General features: G+C 40.6%; 1 protein-coding gene across 1 annotated transcript in view; it reads left to right on the top strand.

The window, feature by feature from the left end:
• Positions 1-18,089, top strand: part of LOC146788620 (uncharacterized) — a 447,327-nt gene that overhangs the window by 416,274 nt on the left and 12,964 nt on the right. The window contains exons 41-43 of the mRNA XM_085635787.1: positions 3,770-3,926; positions 11,901-12,080; positions 13,320-13,357. Of these exons, the coding sequence (XP_085491913.1) occupies positions 3,770-3,926; positions 11,901-12,080; positions 13,320-13,357 (375 nt within the window). The remainder of the gene's footprint in view (positions 1-3,769; positions 3,927-11,900; positions 12,081-13,319; positions 13,358-18,089) is intronic.

The following is an 18,089-nucleotide window of genomic DNA, read 5'->3' as shown; positions in this document are numbered from 1 at the left end:
CAGAGTTACAAATGAAAACTTTCTAAAAGTAGACGATAGAGCAACAAATCAAAACATGCAACCAGTATAAGACAGAGTTACAAATGTAAACTTTCTAAAAGTAGACGATAGAGCTACAAATCAAAACATGCAACCAGTAGAAGACAGAGTTACAAATGAAAACTTTCTAAAAGTAGACGATAGAGCTACAAATCAAAACATGCAACCAGTAGAAGACAGAGTTACAAATGAAAACTTTCTAAAAGGAGAAGATAGAGCTACAAATCAAAACATGCAACCAGTATAAGACAGAGTTACAAATGAAAACTTTCTAAAAGGAGAAGATAGAGCTACAAATCAAAACATGCAACCAGTATAAGACAGAGTTACAAATTAAAACTTTCTAAAAGTAGACGTTAGAGCTACAAATCAAAACATGCAACCAGTAGAAGACAGAGTTACAAATGAAAACTTTCTAAAAGTAGACGATAGAGCTACAAATCAAAACATGCAACCAGTAGAAGACAGAGTTACAAATGAAAACTTTCTAAAAGTAGACGATAGAGCTACAAATCAAAACATGCAACCAGTAGAAGACAGAGTTACAAATGAAAACTTTCTAAAAGTAGACGATAGAGCTACAAATCAAAACATGCAACCAGTAGAAGACAGAGTTACAAATGAAAACTTTCTAAAAGTAGACGATAGAGCTACAAATCAAAACATGCAACCAGTATAAGACAGAGTTACAAATGTAAACTTTCTAAAAGTAGACGATAGAGCTACAAATCAAAACATGCAACCAGTAGAAGACAGAGTTACAAATGAAAACTTTCTAAAAGGAGAAGATAGAGCTACAAATCAAAACATGCAACCAGTATAAGACAGAGTTACAAATGAAAACTTTCTAAAAGGAGAAGATAGAGCTACAAATCAAAACATGCAACCAGTATAAGACAGAGTTACAAATTAAAACTTTCTAAAAGTAGACGTTAGAGCTACAAATCAAAACATGCAACCAGTAGAAGACAGAGTTACAAATGAAAACTTTCTAAAAGTAGACGATAGAGCTACAAATCAAAACATGCAACCAGTAGAAGACAGAGTTACAAATGAAAACTTTCTAAAAGTAGACGATAGAGCTACAAATCAAAACATGCAACCAGTAGAAGACAGAGTTACAAATGAAAACTTTCTAAAAGTAGACGATAGAGCTACAAATCAAAACATGCAACCAGTAGAAGACAGAGTTACAAATGAAAACTTTCTAAAAGTAGACGATAGAGCTACAAATCAAAACATGCAACCAGTATAAGACAGAGTTACAAATGTAAACTTTCTAAAAGTAGACGATAGAGCTACAAATCAAAACATGCAACCAGTAGAAGACAGAGTTACAAATGAAAACTTTCTAAAAGTAGACGATAGAGCTACAAATCAAAACATGCAACCAGTAGAAGACAGAGTTACAAATGAAAACTTTCTAAAAGGAGAAGATAGAGCTACAAATCGAAACATGCAACCAGTAGAAGACAGACTTACAAATGAAAACTTTCTAAAAGTAGACGATAGAGCTACAAATCAAAACATGCAACCAGTAGAAGACAGAGTTACAAATGAAAACTTTCTAAAAGGAGAAGATAGAGCTACAAATCAAAACATGCAACCAGTATAAGACAGAGTTACAAATGAAAACTTTCTAAAAGTAGACGATAGAGCTACAAATCAAAACATGCAACCAGTAGAAGACAGAGTTACAAATGAAAACTTTCTAAAAGTAGACGATAGAGCTACAAATCAAAACATGCAACCAGTAGAAGACAGAGTTACAAATGAAAACTTTCTAAAAGTAGACGATAGAGCTACAAATCAAAACATGCAACCAGTAGAAGACAGAGTTACAAATGAAAACTTTCAAAAAGTAGACGATAGAGCTACAAATCAAAACATGCAACCAGTAGAAGACAGAGTTACAAATGAAAACTTTCTAAAAGTAGACGATAGAGCTACAAATCAAAACATGCAACCAGTAGAAGACAGAGTTACAAATGAAAACTTTCTAAAAGTAGACGATAGAGCTACAAATCAAAACATGCAACCAGTAGAAGACAGAGTTACAAATGAAAACTTTCTAAAAGTAGACGATAGAGCTACAAATCAAAACATGCAACCAGTAGAAGACAGAGTTACAAATGAAAACTTTCTAAAAGTAGACGATAGAGCTACAAATCAAAACATGCAACCAGTATAAGACAGAGTTACAAATGAAAACTTTCTAAAAGTAGACGATAGAGCTACAAATCAAAACATGCAACCAGTAGAAGACAGAGTTACAAATGAAAACTTTCTAAAAGTAGACGATAGAGCTACAAATCAAAACATGCAACCAGTAGAAGACAGAGTTACAAATGAAAACTTTCTAAAAGTAGACGATAGAGCTACAAATCAAAACATGCAACCAGTAGAAGACAGAGTTACAAATGAAAACTTTCTAAAAGTAGACGATAGAGCTACAAATCAAAACATGCAACCAGTATAAGACAGAGTTACAAATGAAAACTTTCTAAAAGTAGACGATAGAGCTACAAATCAAAACATGCAACCAGTAGAAGACAGAGTTACAAATGAAAACTTTCTAAAAGTAGACGATAGAGCTACAAATCAAAACATGCAACCAGTAGAAGACAGAGTTACAAATGAAAACTTTCTAAAAGTAGACGATAGAGCTACAAATCAAAACATGCAACCAGTAGAAGACAGAGTTACAAATGAAAACTTTCTAAAAGTAGACGATAGAGCTACAAATCAAAACATGCAACCAGTAGAAGACAGAGTTACAAATGAAAACTTTCTAAAAGTAGACGATAGAGCTACAAATCAAAACATGCAACCAGTAGAAGACAGAGTTACAAATGAAAACTTTCTAAAAGTAGACGATAGAGCTACAAATCAAAACATGCAACCAGTAGAAGACAGAGTTACAAATGAAAACTTTCTAAAAGTAGAAGATAGAGCTACACATCAAGCCATGCAACCAGTAGAAGACAGAGTTACAAACCAAAACCTGCTACTGGTAGAAGACAGAGCTACAAATCAAGACATGCTATCTGTGGAAGATGCTTACTAATCATAAAATAATGCCACCCATTAAAGAGTTGAACATCAAACTATTACGATAGTAGAATAGTGAGCAAAAACCACAATATGATGTGATTTAGAGAGCCATATTTTAAATATTGCTGGTGGAATAAATAACTGCAATCAGTATGTGTTGCAAGTGAGACAATGAGCAAAGACAATATGCTGTCTAAAGAGGAGGTCATACATCACGGCATGCTTTCAGAGAGAGAGAGAGAGAGAGAGAGAGAGAGAGAGAGAGAGAGAGAGAGAGAGAGAGAGAGAGAGAGAGAGAGAGAGAGAGAGAGAGAGAGAGAGTCATACATCTAAGTCTCCCGCTGCAGCAGTCAAATGCTAAAATATGTTTTAAGTTAGACATTTGGTTAACATTAGCTACCAGTACAAGGCAAAGAGTCACAAATCAGACCACCATGCAAGTGAGAAGGAAATACATTTCCATCTGCTACTGCTACGATAGAGGGTCACAGGAAAGCAAGAGAGTCCCAAACCAACATGTGTGCCACGGTTGACATGCACTGACAAAGCTATCAGTGGGATTTGATACCACAGTAATGAACAGTGACTAGGCATTCAAAGAAAACCTATCTATTTTTGACTGTTATTGAACCTGGGAGGAACTTAAGCTAATTAAATCTCTCTTTTATTTTTACAGCCAGCAAAGCCGACCTACTGCAGTACTTTGGGTGCGGTGACTTCCCACCAACTGCATACACACTGAATCCTACAACCTTCGCGTGTGAATCCAAGTGCATCAATTATTGCAAAAATAATGCTAGCTGCAATCTAACTGTGGATGGTCCCATATGCAGGTAAGTCAATGCTCCTACGGAGTGCATTGTCTGAATGTCATGTAATTACTTCTCCTGTTAGTGCACGTGAACTATAACATGTTTATCTGCCCTCACATCCTTGTAGAGCAGAGATGATTTGGGAAACCCTATCTGAACTATTCTTGTCACCAGTGGAGAGCGGAAGAGTAGGCTTACCAGGGTTACAGTTCCAAAGAGTTTTGGAAAAGAACCAGATGTTTTTTGATAAGTAGTTCCCACAGAAAAGAGGGCCTGTGCTTCTCTTGACTGGGCATATACTTGGTATCAGATCTCCTTCTCAGCCAGAAAAGAAAACTAACTAAATATGGCTTTGGGACTGGGAGTGTGCGCTATTTCATGTCAACTATTCCTCTGCTCCAATGTATTCTATGAATTTTAGATATAGTGACTACAGATAAACAACATTTTCATGCAGGAGATTTGGTCACTGAAGCCCCAAACTCTGAAGTACATTTCGAAACAGTAACTTCAGCAACAGCTTGCCTGCCTCCTTCAATGAATCAATCAAACAGTATTTGTATAGGGCTACTAATCACCCTTGAGGGTATCCAGGCTCAGGAGGATAACAGGAGTTGTAGCTGGCCCCCAAGGACGTCCTTTGGGGCCAACTACCCCTCCTGTTACTTCCAGTAAGTCCCACACAGCGGGATTGCTGAGAACTCATACAAGGCCATCATTCCCCCTTTCTCCACCACTCTGCAAATGTACATCCTAGTGCACTACTAGTAGAGGGGTGAAGTCCCCTTGACTATTGAGGGTCCTTGAGGGCCAATTACCACTCCTGTTATCTCCAGCAAGTCCCACACAGTGGGTTTGTTGCCAGATTTTCAGTGGCCACGTCCCCTTTCTCCACCACTCGGCAAACACGCCTCCTGGTACCATACTAGTTGGGGGATGAAGTCCCCTTGGCTCTTGAGGGTCCTTGGGGGCCAACTAGTCCTCCTGTTAAGGTCCAGTAAGACCCACACAGCTGGATTGATGAGAGGTGGTTAGAGGCCTCACCACCACACTGCAAACACTGGTCCTGGCACACTGCTGCTTGGGGGAAGAGGTCCACTAAAGTCCTGAGGTCCTCAGGAGGCAAGGGGACCTTATCCCCCACCAGCAGTGCGCCGAGAGGTGCGTTTGCAGAGTGGTGGAGAAAGGGGGCACGGTCTCTGACGACCTCCCAGCAATTCAGATTTGTGGGTTTTACTGGGGATAACAGGAGGGCTTGTTGGCCCCTACGAACCCTCAGCAGCCAAGGAGACTTCATCCTCCTTGACGTGTGAGTGTGTGTGCTTATGAATCAGGTTGTATGATATGGCAGAGTGAATGTTTTTGTGGGATGTGCTTTTTGACTATTTTATATATATATATATACCTTAGCAAATATTGTTGGATATATATACCAATATAATACCAATTATAATAAACCTTTTTGATACTTATGCATTTGAGTTTCTGATCACTCTCTGGACCTGAGTTGTTTAGCGTTGTGTTCATCAGTGACTCTTTGCACTTACAGATCCGTACAGGTAGAGTATTTTTTTCTTGATTATATTTCTGATTTCCCCTGCCGTTCTCTATCTACATTAGAATTAGGGGACCTCCTTTGTCTGAGTGGATAAACTTAAATGCATGTCACAAGACTTCTTCCTATGATCTGAAGATTGTTTTTTCACAACAAATGTTATTTGTTCTCGAGGGTACAGAGTGGGCTGAGCCCGGCAAGTACATTATATATGATGCAGGAGACATAAAGTACCCAATTGTATCATTCCATAACAAGTTGGCCTGTAGACCACCAGGCTGAATGAAAAACAAACGACACCGAACCCAACTAAATATGCATAATTGAGTGTTGCTAAAAACAAGTCTGTTAGTAATCCGTTTTATCATACTATGGTATCAGAATTGGATCCGTATATTAACCCATGGGCCATGAAAATCTGAGTTAGGTACTGAAGGTAGGTTAATGCCCCTATATGTCGCCCAGCGAGACCAGATTTTTCTGTGCTTCTGCGAGCATCCTCGCGCTTGAAAGACCACTATTTCAGCGCCCATGCGCCTGTCCATTGCCTTCTTCCAGCCCCCATTGCTCAGGGGGGAAGTCACCTTCCATTTCTGTGCAATTTCTCTTTTAGCTAGGTTAGGCCCAAAAACAGGAGGTGTTGCTTGTAGCGGTTCCCTCTAATCTCTTCCGTGCTATAAAGAAGTAGCAAGCTAGGCTTGAGTGCAATGGTCCGAGCCAATACCGGGCCCAGACAGGACGTCACCTTCTCCCAAAATGGCTGTATCATGACACAGCTCCATATCATGTGGAGAAAAGAGCCCTCTTCTGTAGTGCATCAAAGGCATTGAAGGGACTGAAAAGCGCCCATATTTCGCAACCGGTATCGTTTGTAATATACCCGGTGAAGGTATTTAAACTGAATAAGGTGGAAGCGCAAGGACACCGCAGCATATCGGAGACTGGCCAGGGCCTCCGTCCAGTCGTCGTCTGTCAAAGTCGGCATATCGACTTCCCACGCTGCCCTAGTCTTATGTGATGTTTTGTGTGTGTGAGTAATTAATGTCTGATAGATTTTTTTCATCTTGTGCGCCCTGATGTTGCCCATTAGAAATCGACCTTCAAGTGGGTGAAATTCTAGGAGTGTCTCCAGATGACGGATGTGAGGGTCTATGGCGTGGCACAGTTGTAGATAGCAGTGGAACTGGGATTTGTGTAGATGAAACTCGGTTTGCAATTGCTGAAATGACTTGAGTGTAGTACCGTGCATGATGTCTCCCAGCGTGGCCATCCCGATGACATCCCATTTGCGGAAGCCGACTAGAGCAGAGACGGAGCGCAAATATGTGCCCCGCCAGAGGGGGGTAGTTTGTGTCAATTTCTCCCACCAGCCCATGAATTTCATTGTACGTCTCCATAACTGTACATCCGTCCTGCACGCTGGGGGGAGGATGTCAAGATTAGCCCGGCTATAGAGAAGTTTCTGTAGGGGAATGTCTGTCAAGCCAGCCGCTCCACTGCATACGCTGGATCAGACTGAGACCCATAACACCACTCGTTAATAACGAGGAGATGAGAGGCGGATTAATGTACATATATATCTGCTGTCGCAATGCCGCCGCAGTAGGTTGATTGTGTACACGTGTGCAACCCGGATCGCCCCTCTGTGCCATAAAAACCTATTTAGGATCGCATTTAGCTGTGTGAACCATGAAGGAGGGATGTTAAATGGAAAGTTCTGCAGTCGATATAACATATGATTAGATAATTTTTTTTTTTTTGAAATCACCTTCCTCTCATGTAAAATAAGTGGTATTTTCATGCTATGGAACAGTTTAGATTACACTTTCTCCAATATCATGGACATGTATGAGTTGGCTGTTCCAGTGGATTGGAATCTCTGGTTAGCTGTCACTTAGTGAACTTAGACTTAAATATTTTGAACTCAAAAAGATACCATTGAGTTATTTTCCCAAATAGCTTTAATCTTTGAAAAGTTCTGCTGATACCCAAGATTTGCAAACAATACATGTAATACTAGGGGCCTGATTTAGATCTTGGCGGGCGGGTTACTCGGTCACAATAGTGACGGATATTCTGTCCGCCGAGATATAAATCCCATAGGTTATAATGAGATTTATATTTCGGCCAATGGGATACCGGTCACTGTGGTGACGGAGTAACCCGCCCACCAAGATCTAAATCAGGCTTTTAATTTTAAGGCTGGATTATACCTTATTGGTGCATTAAAATACATACAATGTGACACCTCATCTGCAAAGGGCACCTGAATCCAAACAGCTGTGGTGCATTTAAATGTAAGTACATTTGGCAAACTTGTCAGAATAAAACAGACAACAGGTTATGAGTAGAACTGGGGGTAATTTTAATTACGCCCAAGTAATCAGAGTAATCTTGGGCAATTCCAAGGTACTCTCTGATACTGAATTACCGATAATTACACAATTGCTCTTCCTTGCGTAAGTAGGAGTAATATGGGAGCAGAAAGTAGCACAGAAGTGACTCATTTAGGGGCATATCAACAACAACCGGCGATAATTATCTCTAAGCGCATTTAGCGCTAGGATAATTATCGCCGGCTAGCGTTGATTTTTATCGCTGAGATAGCGTGCTATTAGCAACGCTTATCTCAATAGCGATAAAAATCCTAGCGCTAACAGGCTAACATGAGATTATCGCTGGAAACCCAGCGATAATCTCACGTTAACTTGTTGATAGGGACAGGCAAACTTAGCCATGATATCCTCCTTCCATAGGATATCATGGCTAAGTCAGAAAAATACCAGACGTAAAAAAGCAGCGTTAACCGCGGTTAGCGCTGCTTTTTTTTGTCTCGAACAGGGTTAGCGACATTCTTGATAATAGGAGAAATGTCGTTTAGCAACATTTCTCCAATTATTTTACTCTGGAACGCCCCCTTTGCATCTCATTAGAGATGCAAGGGGAAGCGTAGAGTAAAAGGGTGCTAACATGCAAATTTGCATGTTAGCACCCTGTTGTTGATAGGGTGCTAGTTTTATCTCTGCTTTTTTGGCTTTTAAAGCCAGAAAAGCAGAGATAAAGCCCTTGTTGATATGCCCCTTGGTGCGTTTGAGCAGCTGCTCATGCTACTGTTCATGTGGTTTTGCATTTACCGCTTTCCTTAATGCAAAATCCATCCTTGTGTCCATTTTGGATGCCGGAGCGCATTGTGCACTAAGAGCATAATAATAAATGCTGGGGGTAAGCTGGAAGAAAATCTGCCCTAAGAGCTCTTTTAGGGCCTCATGCAGGTAGCATACAAGTTACCACTTCTTAAATACCGAACGTTACCGAATCGGTATTTAAGAAGTGGTAACTTGTATGTAGGTAATCATTTGGGAAATATTACCGAATCGGTAAAATTCGGTAATTACCGAATCGGTATTTACCGATTCGGTAATGAGGCATACCTTCCCATTGATGGGAAGGTATGCCTCATTACCGAATCGGTAAATACCGATTCGGTAATGGGGGGAACACATGCAAGGGTGGCAGGGTGTCACATTGACACCCTGTTGCACCCCTGATCCCTGCATGTGTGCACATGTGGCACACATACATGCCCTAAGGGCATGTATGTCTGCCACATTGCACACGTCTAAGCGCTTTAAAATGCTTAAACACATCCATTCATTATTTACCACCAACTATTAGTTGGTGGTAAATACCGACTCCTAAAAACACCCACACACTCCCCCTACATCTCATTTTTGTATTCGGAATTTACCGAATCGGTAAAATTACCGATTCGGTAATTTTACCGATTCGGTAAATTACCGAATACAAAAATGATCCCCCTACATACCAAAAGCCAAAATACCGGTCGGTAACGGTATAATTACCGAAAATCGGCCGTTACCGACCGGTATTTGGCTTCCTACATGAGGCCCTAAGTGCCGGCAGCTACTCACACTAATATTTGTGTTCTGTTGCATTTAGCACTATTTCTTAGAACAAAATAACAAGGTCTCAACATGTAGGTGTGAATAATGTTCTAGAAATTAATCATAACTGTCTTTCCTTGATGTCAGCACATTCCCCCCTTGTTTCTGGAGGGAGACAGTTTTTTTTATCATACTGCAGTTTTTTTAGAACTTTTTTGCAGTTAGTGAAGTACCTGCTTTTTCATCCTATTTCCAATAAAATTTACTCAAAAAGAAGGCATCTTTCACATCGTTTAAACATAGCTATACGTTTAGTTACTCTCTTTCCTTTTCAATATTTCTCAAGAGTTTATCAGTCACATTTTTATGACATTTCTTATTTAATGTGTCTAATTGCTCAATGTCTTTTTGTTGTTTTTGATTTAATTTAAAACGAGAATAGTAAATAATGTTTCCTTGTATTTATTAACTTTAATGCATTCCAGGCTGAATGTAAATCAGTGGAGCAAATGTTCAATTCCTAATATTGTATAATTTCAAGATCCAGTTAGTTGGCTGAGTCTTTATCTCTCAAGCAGAAGGAACTATTATTGCATTTGTCTGATCTTAACCTCACTATAATACTTGCAGGATCAGCTAGTACTATTTCTAGTATGGAGCAGTTTTCTATTTTACTGGGTCTGAAACCAGAAAAAAGTCTATCCTAGAGGAAGACAGATGCACTGGTGGATAAAATGTACATTTTTGTCTCCCAGTTAAGTAATCTCCATATAGCATGCATCTGAAACAATAAACATATTGAAACCCGAAGAGCTGCTAATTATTTTCATCAGACTGGTGTAGAAGGTTGGAAAGAAAGCAATCCAAGTGCTCCATTATTTGTGTCTAGCTTAACCTTATTTAATTACCTGCATACATAGACACATGTTGTTAAAAAGTCTTTATTACATATTGATTGTCACATTTTGCAGCAGATACGAAAGCATTTACATAATAACTCAGTTCTCAAAACCATTATGTGATATTTTAAATGCAGAAAGAGAACTATGCACATTTTTCTATACTGGGAATGCTGCTGGGTTTCATACCTAGTTCGACACATTCCTTATTAGAAGAGTATTTATCTAAATCTACCAACATCAGCCTTTCCTCACCCAGATCATCAATTGTCTCCTAGTGTGTATCACTGTATGACATTTCCAAAATGTCCTACTACAATGACAACTTAAAGCTCCTCTACATCTATGCAAAGATTGCAAAGCATATTTCCTGATATTGTGGACTTCTCACCATTCCACTTCAACTTACTCAGTACCAAGTCTACGCCAGTGTTCTTTTTCTAAGGCGTTTCCAGAATACCTGGTCCTGTATCAAAAGTAATTTAGGCATCTTCCAATATAAAATTGACCTTCTTCTGCCTAATGAGCATAGATTTAGATTTTCTTTTTCTGTGTAAGGCTTGGTCAGTGGATGAGTGCTGTATGTTCTGAAGTTCAACCCTCTTGCCCAAAAGTCTCACTGACAACTTCACAAAAGGAGGTAACACAGTTTGTTTTTTATACAGAGGTAGTCATTTCCACCCACACCAGTCTTGTGTTCCTTCAACACAGACATCAGGAGCTTTCTACACCTCTGGGTGCAGATGCTGGTGGGTAGAGAAGAGAAGCCTCTAGCAAAGGCTGCAGCTGCTGCAATGAGTTGCCTGTTCCCCTTGTGTCGCTTTACACTCTCACTGTATCGTCAATATTTAGAAAATAATTTATTATCAATAAACGGGACATTTTCCTCTCTTCCTAATTATGAAAAAACTTTTACTTTTTTTCTCTGGTGGCAGCAGTTTTGTGTGTGCTTTTTCTGTGTTTTATTTAGGCTTAGCAGTTGTTATTCAATAACAATTGATTCTGAGAAGTGGTAGTTCTACGGTGGCCATTCTCATCATAGCCAATGTGCTCTCTGGTTCTCAGGTGTACACAACAGTCCTAAAAATGAAGCATGGTTATAAGAGATTAGGAAAAAGGGGGAGCCAGATCACGAGCAAACAATTTAAGGATACAAACTCGCCAGCTCACAACTTTAAAGAGTCTAGTAAATACAATTCCACTAGGGGGTCTTTTGATGACTACACAACCAGATGACACACACTATACTAACGCAATCTTGTGCTCTACAGTAAACATGATTATTAATTCCAAAGAGAGCTTTCAGTAAAAATTACAAACTCTGAGGATGAACTGAGCGAAGACATGTTTCAGTGGGTGGCCCCAGCACCTCCCATAGACAGTCAGTTTATATGAAATTTGTTTTAGATCAATTCATATCCAAATTTCTTGTACTTCTTCATGTTTTTTGTCTTTGGATATCTCAGTGTGTCTCCTATGTTGCTCTTTGACCTTGTAAATCACCTTTCCTAATGACCAAACTTGGGTTTGAGCCACAGAAAATATGAGAAAAAAGATTATTGTGAAGGGGAATATGAAATAGAGTGATTTAATTCGAAGGACAGTTCAGATAACTATGTCTTCTCATTTTATACAGTTGTGTTCCTTTCTCGATCTATACCACTTCTGGCCCAACCTGTGACACCATCGCCATGAATCTCAACGCCTTCTTCGGCATCCTCTTTGGAGCCCTTGCCTTCCTTTTCCTGCTGATGATCGCCATTTTCCTCACAGTCTACTGGTGGCGCAAGAGACGGCGGGAAGTTGATGATGAAAGGTAAATTCAGTGCTTACAGTGCCATTGATCTATGGTGTATATGTTTTGATTTCACTTGCAGATAATTGTCCTTTCTGCCCTTTGTTGGTCAACAGCAGATAGCTAAAGGTATGCATGTTTTTGATGTTGCTTGAGTAGATGGGTGAAATTGGACATTTATGGACAACACTGTCCAACTTCTCCTGAAGCCCTTGTATGCCGGGGAGACAATAGGCGTACCAGGAACCATTTTCCTCATTGTCAATGAGGGCTCTTAGCACTGAAAAGCAGCAGGAAACCACACATGCCAGCATTGACTAGCACTTTCTGCTTCCTTAATGCTAGAAGTCCCACCCTCAGACAGAGTGGCATTCCATTAGCCCCCACGGCCCCTGGGTGCAAGGAGCCCGAGATCTAGGAGGCTCCCTCCGGCACTGGCCACAGGTGACGTGCCCCTGCTCTGAGAACTCCTGACTGGGTCTGAGGGGGAGGGCTCAGTGTACTTTGCAGGGGTCCCCCTCAAGTTTTGCAATGCCACTGGTGAGACTTTTGCCTCTGAGGCTTGGCAAAGAGCTACACATGCACTGGGAGGCTGGGGTAACCCCATGGTTGCTAACCACCAGCATCAACTTCCCTTCTGCAGCTTAAGGACCATTTTGGGCAGCCATTTTTAAAATACAACTTGACAGCATCCCACTATACAAAGCTGCCAATATTTTTTATTACAATTTTTTTGCAAGAATAAGAGCAGTCAGGCTTTTTACGTTCCCTACTTTAGCTACTCCTCTGCTCCCTGTCCTCTGCAAAGAGAAATGAAAACTTCAATGGACAGGGGATGGTGTTGCAGTTTGCAGTTCACAAGTATAATAAATGTTAGAGGAAATGACATCAGAAAGTAGTTAATATGTTGCATATCACCGCCACCAGTGTAATTCCTGTGAAACAATTCAGGCAAAGAAATGGGGGGGCGCAATTCAAGTTTTGCGAGCAAAGTCATGAAATAATCTCGAATGCTTTACTTTGGAGAAGATTGAAAAGATTAATATACATTGCTAACTGGAGAATATTCTAGTAAAAACATTTTGTGCAAGATAATTCTCCTAATAAAAAGGAGCTTTGACTGGTAGTCTTTTCATAGAAAAATATTCTTGCAATGTTTTCAAAAGACAAGGCAATGTGTGACTTGTGAACACAATAGGACATGCAAAGTCATTTTAATGTTACAGAGTCTTATTTGTGTCCTTCTTTTCCCTCTTGCAGTTACTTCACTTCCAGCCTCTACAGTAAATCTCTGTCTGGTAAGTATAGTTTCAAGATTTTAAGACCTAAGAGACCCCTTTTTAATCCACTAATGGGGAAAACATCCCAAGAGGACAGACATCACATGGAAGAGGTGAAGACTTGAGGCTAACAATGCATTCAATGGTAGAGAATTGACTTAAGTAGAAGAGGATTTACTTTTAGGCATAGGTAATTTAGTATATTTCATATCATGCAAAAAATATGCATGTATGTCTAGGGGCAGATTTATAAACATGTTATGCAGTGCAGAGCAGCATTTCACCTTGTTGGGCATCACTGTGTGACAAGGAAAGGGCAGGAGTGCACTGTACTTCAGCCAGTCAATCAACATATTTGTATTTGGCTATATAGCCATAAAAAGACAGGCATGCAATAATAAAATGCATATTAAAATACATAAAATGTCCATAAAGTGCTGAAGGTGCTAGACATATGTGCAACAGTTGAATATATACAAAGTATGACAATATAATTATAAAAAACAGTTCATATATAGCAAACTATCGCATCAGACAAGCTCTCTGCTCAAAAACAGTATGCCAAGGAGGCCTGAAAAGTAAGACTAATAGGCTGGCAAAATCAAGACATTCATATCCCTTCTAATCCGGAACGCTTGCCGGGCATAATTGATGACTGCATGACACATGAGCTCTGAATCAGGTACGGTAGAAATGGAAGGCTTAGTCTGCAGGATCTAAAATTATTTGCATGCAGTATGGGGTGTACAATCTGAAGTCTGTGTATGACATAAAAGCCACCGAAAAACATAAAATGAATAATGGACTACTGAGTATTATTGTCACAGAGACAGCAGGTCAGAGTAAAAAAAACAGGTGCCCTGCTGTGGAAAAGTTTCCAGGAAATGAGTTTTGCTCAATCATAAATGAGTGTAATAAAATCTATGTTCAGAATTAAGGATTCATAATAGATAAGATTCAGTCCCTTTGGCAGTCGCAGCCGGAATGGCTCACTTGTGGGGAGGGGGGGCAGTGGAGTCGCGCTGGGGGGTCACATGGGGATGGTGAGCTTCCATTCATTAATAAATAATTTAAAAAGAGCTTACCTTTACGCCGGCCCTGTCCCGCGTCTTCTCGGCTCCTGCTTCTGCTCACCTGCCTCAGGTAGGAACAGCAGACAGGAAGTCTCCATCCTCTCCCCTTCTCTAAGCCAATCACAACGCTGCAATAACAGTGTTGTGATTGGTGGGGACGACGCCCAGCCAGGGGATTACGGGGGAGGCCATTTTCTCCATGCAGGCTCCATTGCAGCCTGCATGGAGAAAGGGCACAGTGCACATGACTGGTTTAGCCGGCCCCAGAGGGCCGACCAAACAGTCATTGCGCTCCCAGGAGTTGGCACACCACTTCTCCCTGCTCGCAACTAAACATAAAATGGTAATAACTGGAAGTTATTACCATTTGATGGTTCTGCTTCTCGCACTGAGAGAAACCAGTGGGGTAACGCTCCTCCACCCTCGCGGAGGAGCCACCCCTGCTCTTTGGTTGTCTTAGTTTCTATATAACAACGGACTGTGTCCATAACCTGAATCTTGGGTATTCTACCATGCGCTCTAAGTGTATAAAATCAAAATTTTACCACGCCCCTTGTTGTCAAATTAATTTGGGAAGTAAAATCAATTAAGAACGTAAAGTTCTATCAATGTGTTTTTTAATCTAGGCTAACCACGGAATTGCATCACTATGGTCTAGTTTGATCCAGTCTGCAAGAAACTGTGAAAATTTAGTGTGGTGAGATCTCCAGGCCTTTACCCTGAGTAGAAGCGGTGCTTCAGTATGGATTATAAAATCTGTGGTGTACTTTGGAACCGCTAACAGCCTATCCAGTAACTTATTTTCAATGGTTTGCAAACACCCTGGGTCTGTATAACCCCAAATAACAGCTCCATGTGTGCCTTGGCATTATATAATGACATTTATTCTTTTATAGGCGAAGCTTCCTAGTAAATTTAAAAATAGTGTCCATTGCCCCTACAATTTTAGGAACCCTCTGGGACAAAAGCTTATTCCACTTGAAATAGGCATCCATCAAGATTCCAAGATAGTTCAAATTTTAGACTTTAGTGATACGGTTCTCTCCAATACTAAATCTACTTGAATGCATATTCTTTAGCTAACAAATTATGATATACAATTTCTGATGTAATAGCTGTAACCCATTAGTGGTGCGAGAAATAAGGACTGCCTTATCCCCTAAAGAAGAACGGGCTCAGGTTGGTCACCCTCCAGTGAGGAGTCCTTCCCATTGGCCATCAGCACTGGGAGACTCATTTATGAGGAATGTGTGTAGGGCAGCACCACAAGCCTTCTTGCTGTGTTGTCCCAATCCAATGTGAAATGGCAGGCATGCACTGTATTAATGACATACGGTGCATTCCTGTCCTTTCTTCCTGTGCTGGTGCACAGTTTACTGCCTAGTGCCAGCTTAGGCACTCTTGTACTACAGTGCAAGGGTGCCTCTATTGCAGGATGTATTGTTTTTGTGACACCTTCTGAGAGAGGAAAAAACAAGGAGAAATCAAACAAAGTCTCCATGCTACGCCTTCTCTGGGAACGCATAAGGTTTTGGCGCTGCCCCAGGTTTACGTAATAAGGCAAATCTCGGCCAGCATCATAATCCATGGGTGTTGCATGGGAAAACCTAATGCAACGTCCATGGAACGCCATCTTGATGCGGAGTAAGGAATGGGAGCGACTTGCGCTGCTTTCTTTTGCTTCAGATCTAGGAGGCCATGCAAGAGACTTACGCCGCCATAGGCATAAAAAAGTGATGTTACAGCTGTTAAAGCCACTGATAAATAAGCCCCTTGGTCTAGACAATTAATATAGGAATAAATAAAAAAGGGGCTAGTATACAGCCCTGCCTAACCCCCCGATCTGTCTTAAAGGGGGGGATGCATTCTCCATCTTTGCCGCAGCAGACTTGTGTAGTCGTATCCGAGTGAAGGCATTTAAGGAGCTCTATCAAGAGGGCTTTAACCCATAACTTGCTCCTGTGCACCAGATCGAGAGATCGAGAGCAGTGGAGAGGTCCATGAAAGCCCTGTGTACTGAACCTCCCTAGCTTTAACAGACTTTCCAGTGAGTAGGATAAAGTAAAGATACTGTTTGTCTATACCCAGGCCTGGCCGAAAGCCTTAGTGTACTTGAGAAAAGAAATCTCTTTCCTTCACCCAGTCTTCCAATTTTTGGAGGATTACCCTGCCTAGCATTTTGAGAGAAGAATCTAAAAGGGAGCTCAGGTGGTAACATGTCAGTTGCCTTCTATCTCATTTTTTTAAAATAGGGTTAATTGCGGCGTTCTTTGAGGTGTTTGGAATTTCATCAATAATTGTGGAGCAAAACACATTTGCAAGTCCAGAATTTTGGGTTTTGTCTAAAAGCATCTATTGGACCCCCGTCTGGGTCAGGTGACTTACCAGCAGAACTCTTTATAATGTCTGCAGATACATCACTAACATCAATGGACTTAGCAAAAACAAAATGCACTGTTTGAGGCAGCATAAGGTACAACTGAAGAAGGTAAGTGAGGGCCTTCTTGGACAAAAGCCCCTGAGCAATGGGATACCCAGTCTTCTGATAGCAAACAACATTCTATTTTGGGGCGCTTATCTTCATAAAAGAAGGGCTGGTTGATAACTTCCCAAAAGGTCCTGTACTTCCTGAAATTGCAGCTGCTTGTAAATCCTCCTAGGTCTTCTCGCTTGTTTCTTTTTCCTGTCTTCTAAGGTCCATTATAGATTTGCCTAGCTTGTCTAATGGCTTTGACATTACAAGGGTAAATCGTAGTTGCTGATGTAAAATTTCTCAAAGCAATGAAACAGTCACACTTAAACCAACTACCAACAATAGGTTTCCTTAGATATCATCATGGTTGTCACCATTTTACAGAGATCATAAAAGCTATCTAAAACTTTCTGTGGCTCAAAATCATCCGATAGGCAACTCAACGCCTCTTCGTACTTTGCCATAATTAATTCCTCCAAAAATGTATTTTGATCCAGATTTTCCCATTTGACGCATACCCCCTTATTGGGGGGGGGATGCAAATTTGAATAGCAGACAGATTTGGGAGACTTATCAGCTAGGCAGGTAACACAAATTAAAACTGGTTTATGATCACTAATACTCAACAATAAGATGCTTGAATCAAGGACTTGCAAAGCTAGGTTTGGGGAAAACAAAATGAAGTCAATAGTAGACCCTTTACCTTTCCCAGTAAAAGTTGGGGGATGCATCTTGCCATCATGAACGAAGTCCACATGAAATAGCCAATTATATTTAAAAATAATCTGGTTTAGTGTAGGCCTGGGTGGTAAATTCCGTTCCGCTCGTGGAATTTGCGGAATTTGGGTAATTTCGCGTTCTGCAGAATTTTTTACTTGTTCGCATTCTCAAAATGCATGTTCGCAAGATATTTCCCCCTGAGCACGCAAACAGCTATAGCGAAAAGGAAAAAAGCATCGCAAACAAGAAATTCCGCGTGTTCGCGGAATTTCTGCGTGTTCGCGGAGATTTTTTACAGTTTCGGGGAGCTTTGCATCTCGCGACTACGCAAATTCCGCCCACCCCTAGTTTAGTGCATCCCTGTAGGAGTTGTGTGAAACATGTATTATGTTTACCCCTTGTCAATCTGTCAAACATATACATGTACTCCAAAATAAGGGACATTTAGTAATATTAAAATCACCCAACCAGATGATGACCACCC

This window comes from Triturus cristatus, chromosome 11 (assembly GCF_964204655.1).
Source record: "Triturus cristatus chromosome 11, aTriCri1.1, whole genome shotgun sequence".
Lineage (NCBI taxonomy): Eukaryota > Metazoa > Chordata > Amphibia > Caudata > Salamandridae > Triturus > Triturus cristatus.
The sequence above is the reverse complement of the archived record's forward strand: the minus strand, read 5'-3'. Positions and strand labels throughout refer to the sequence as shown.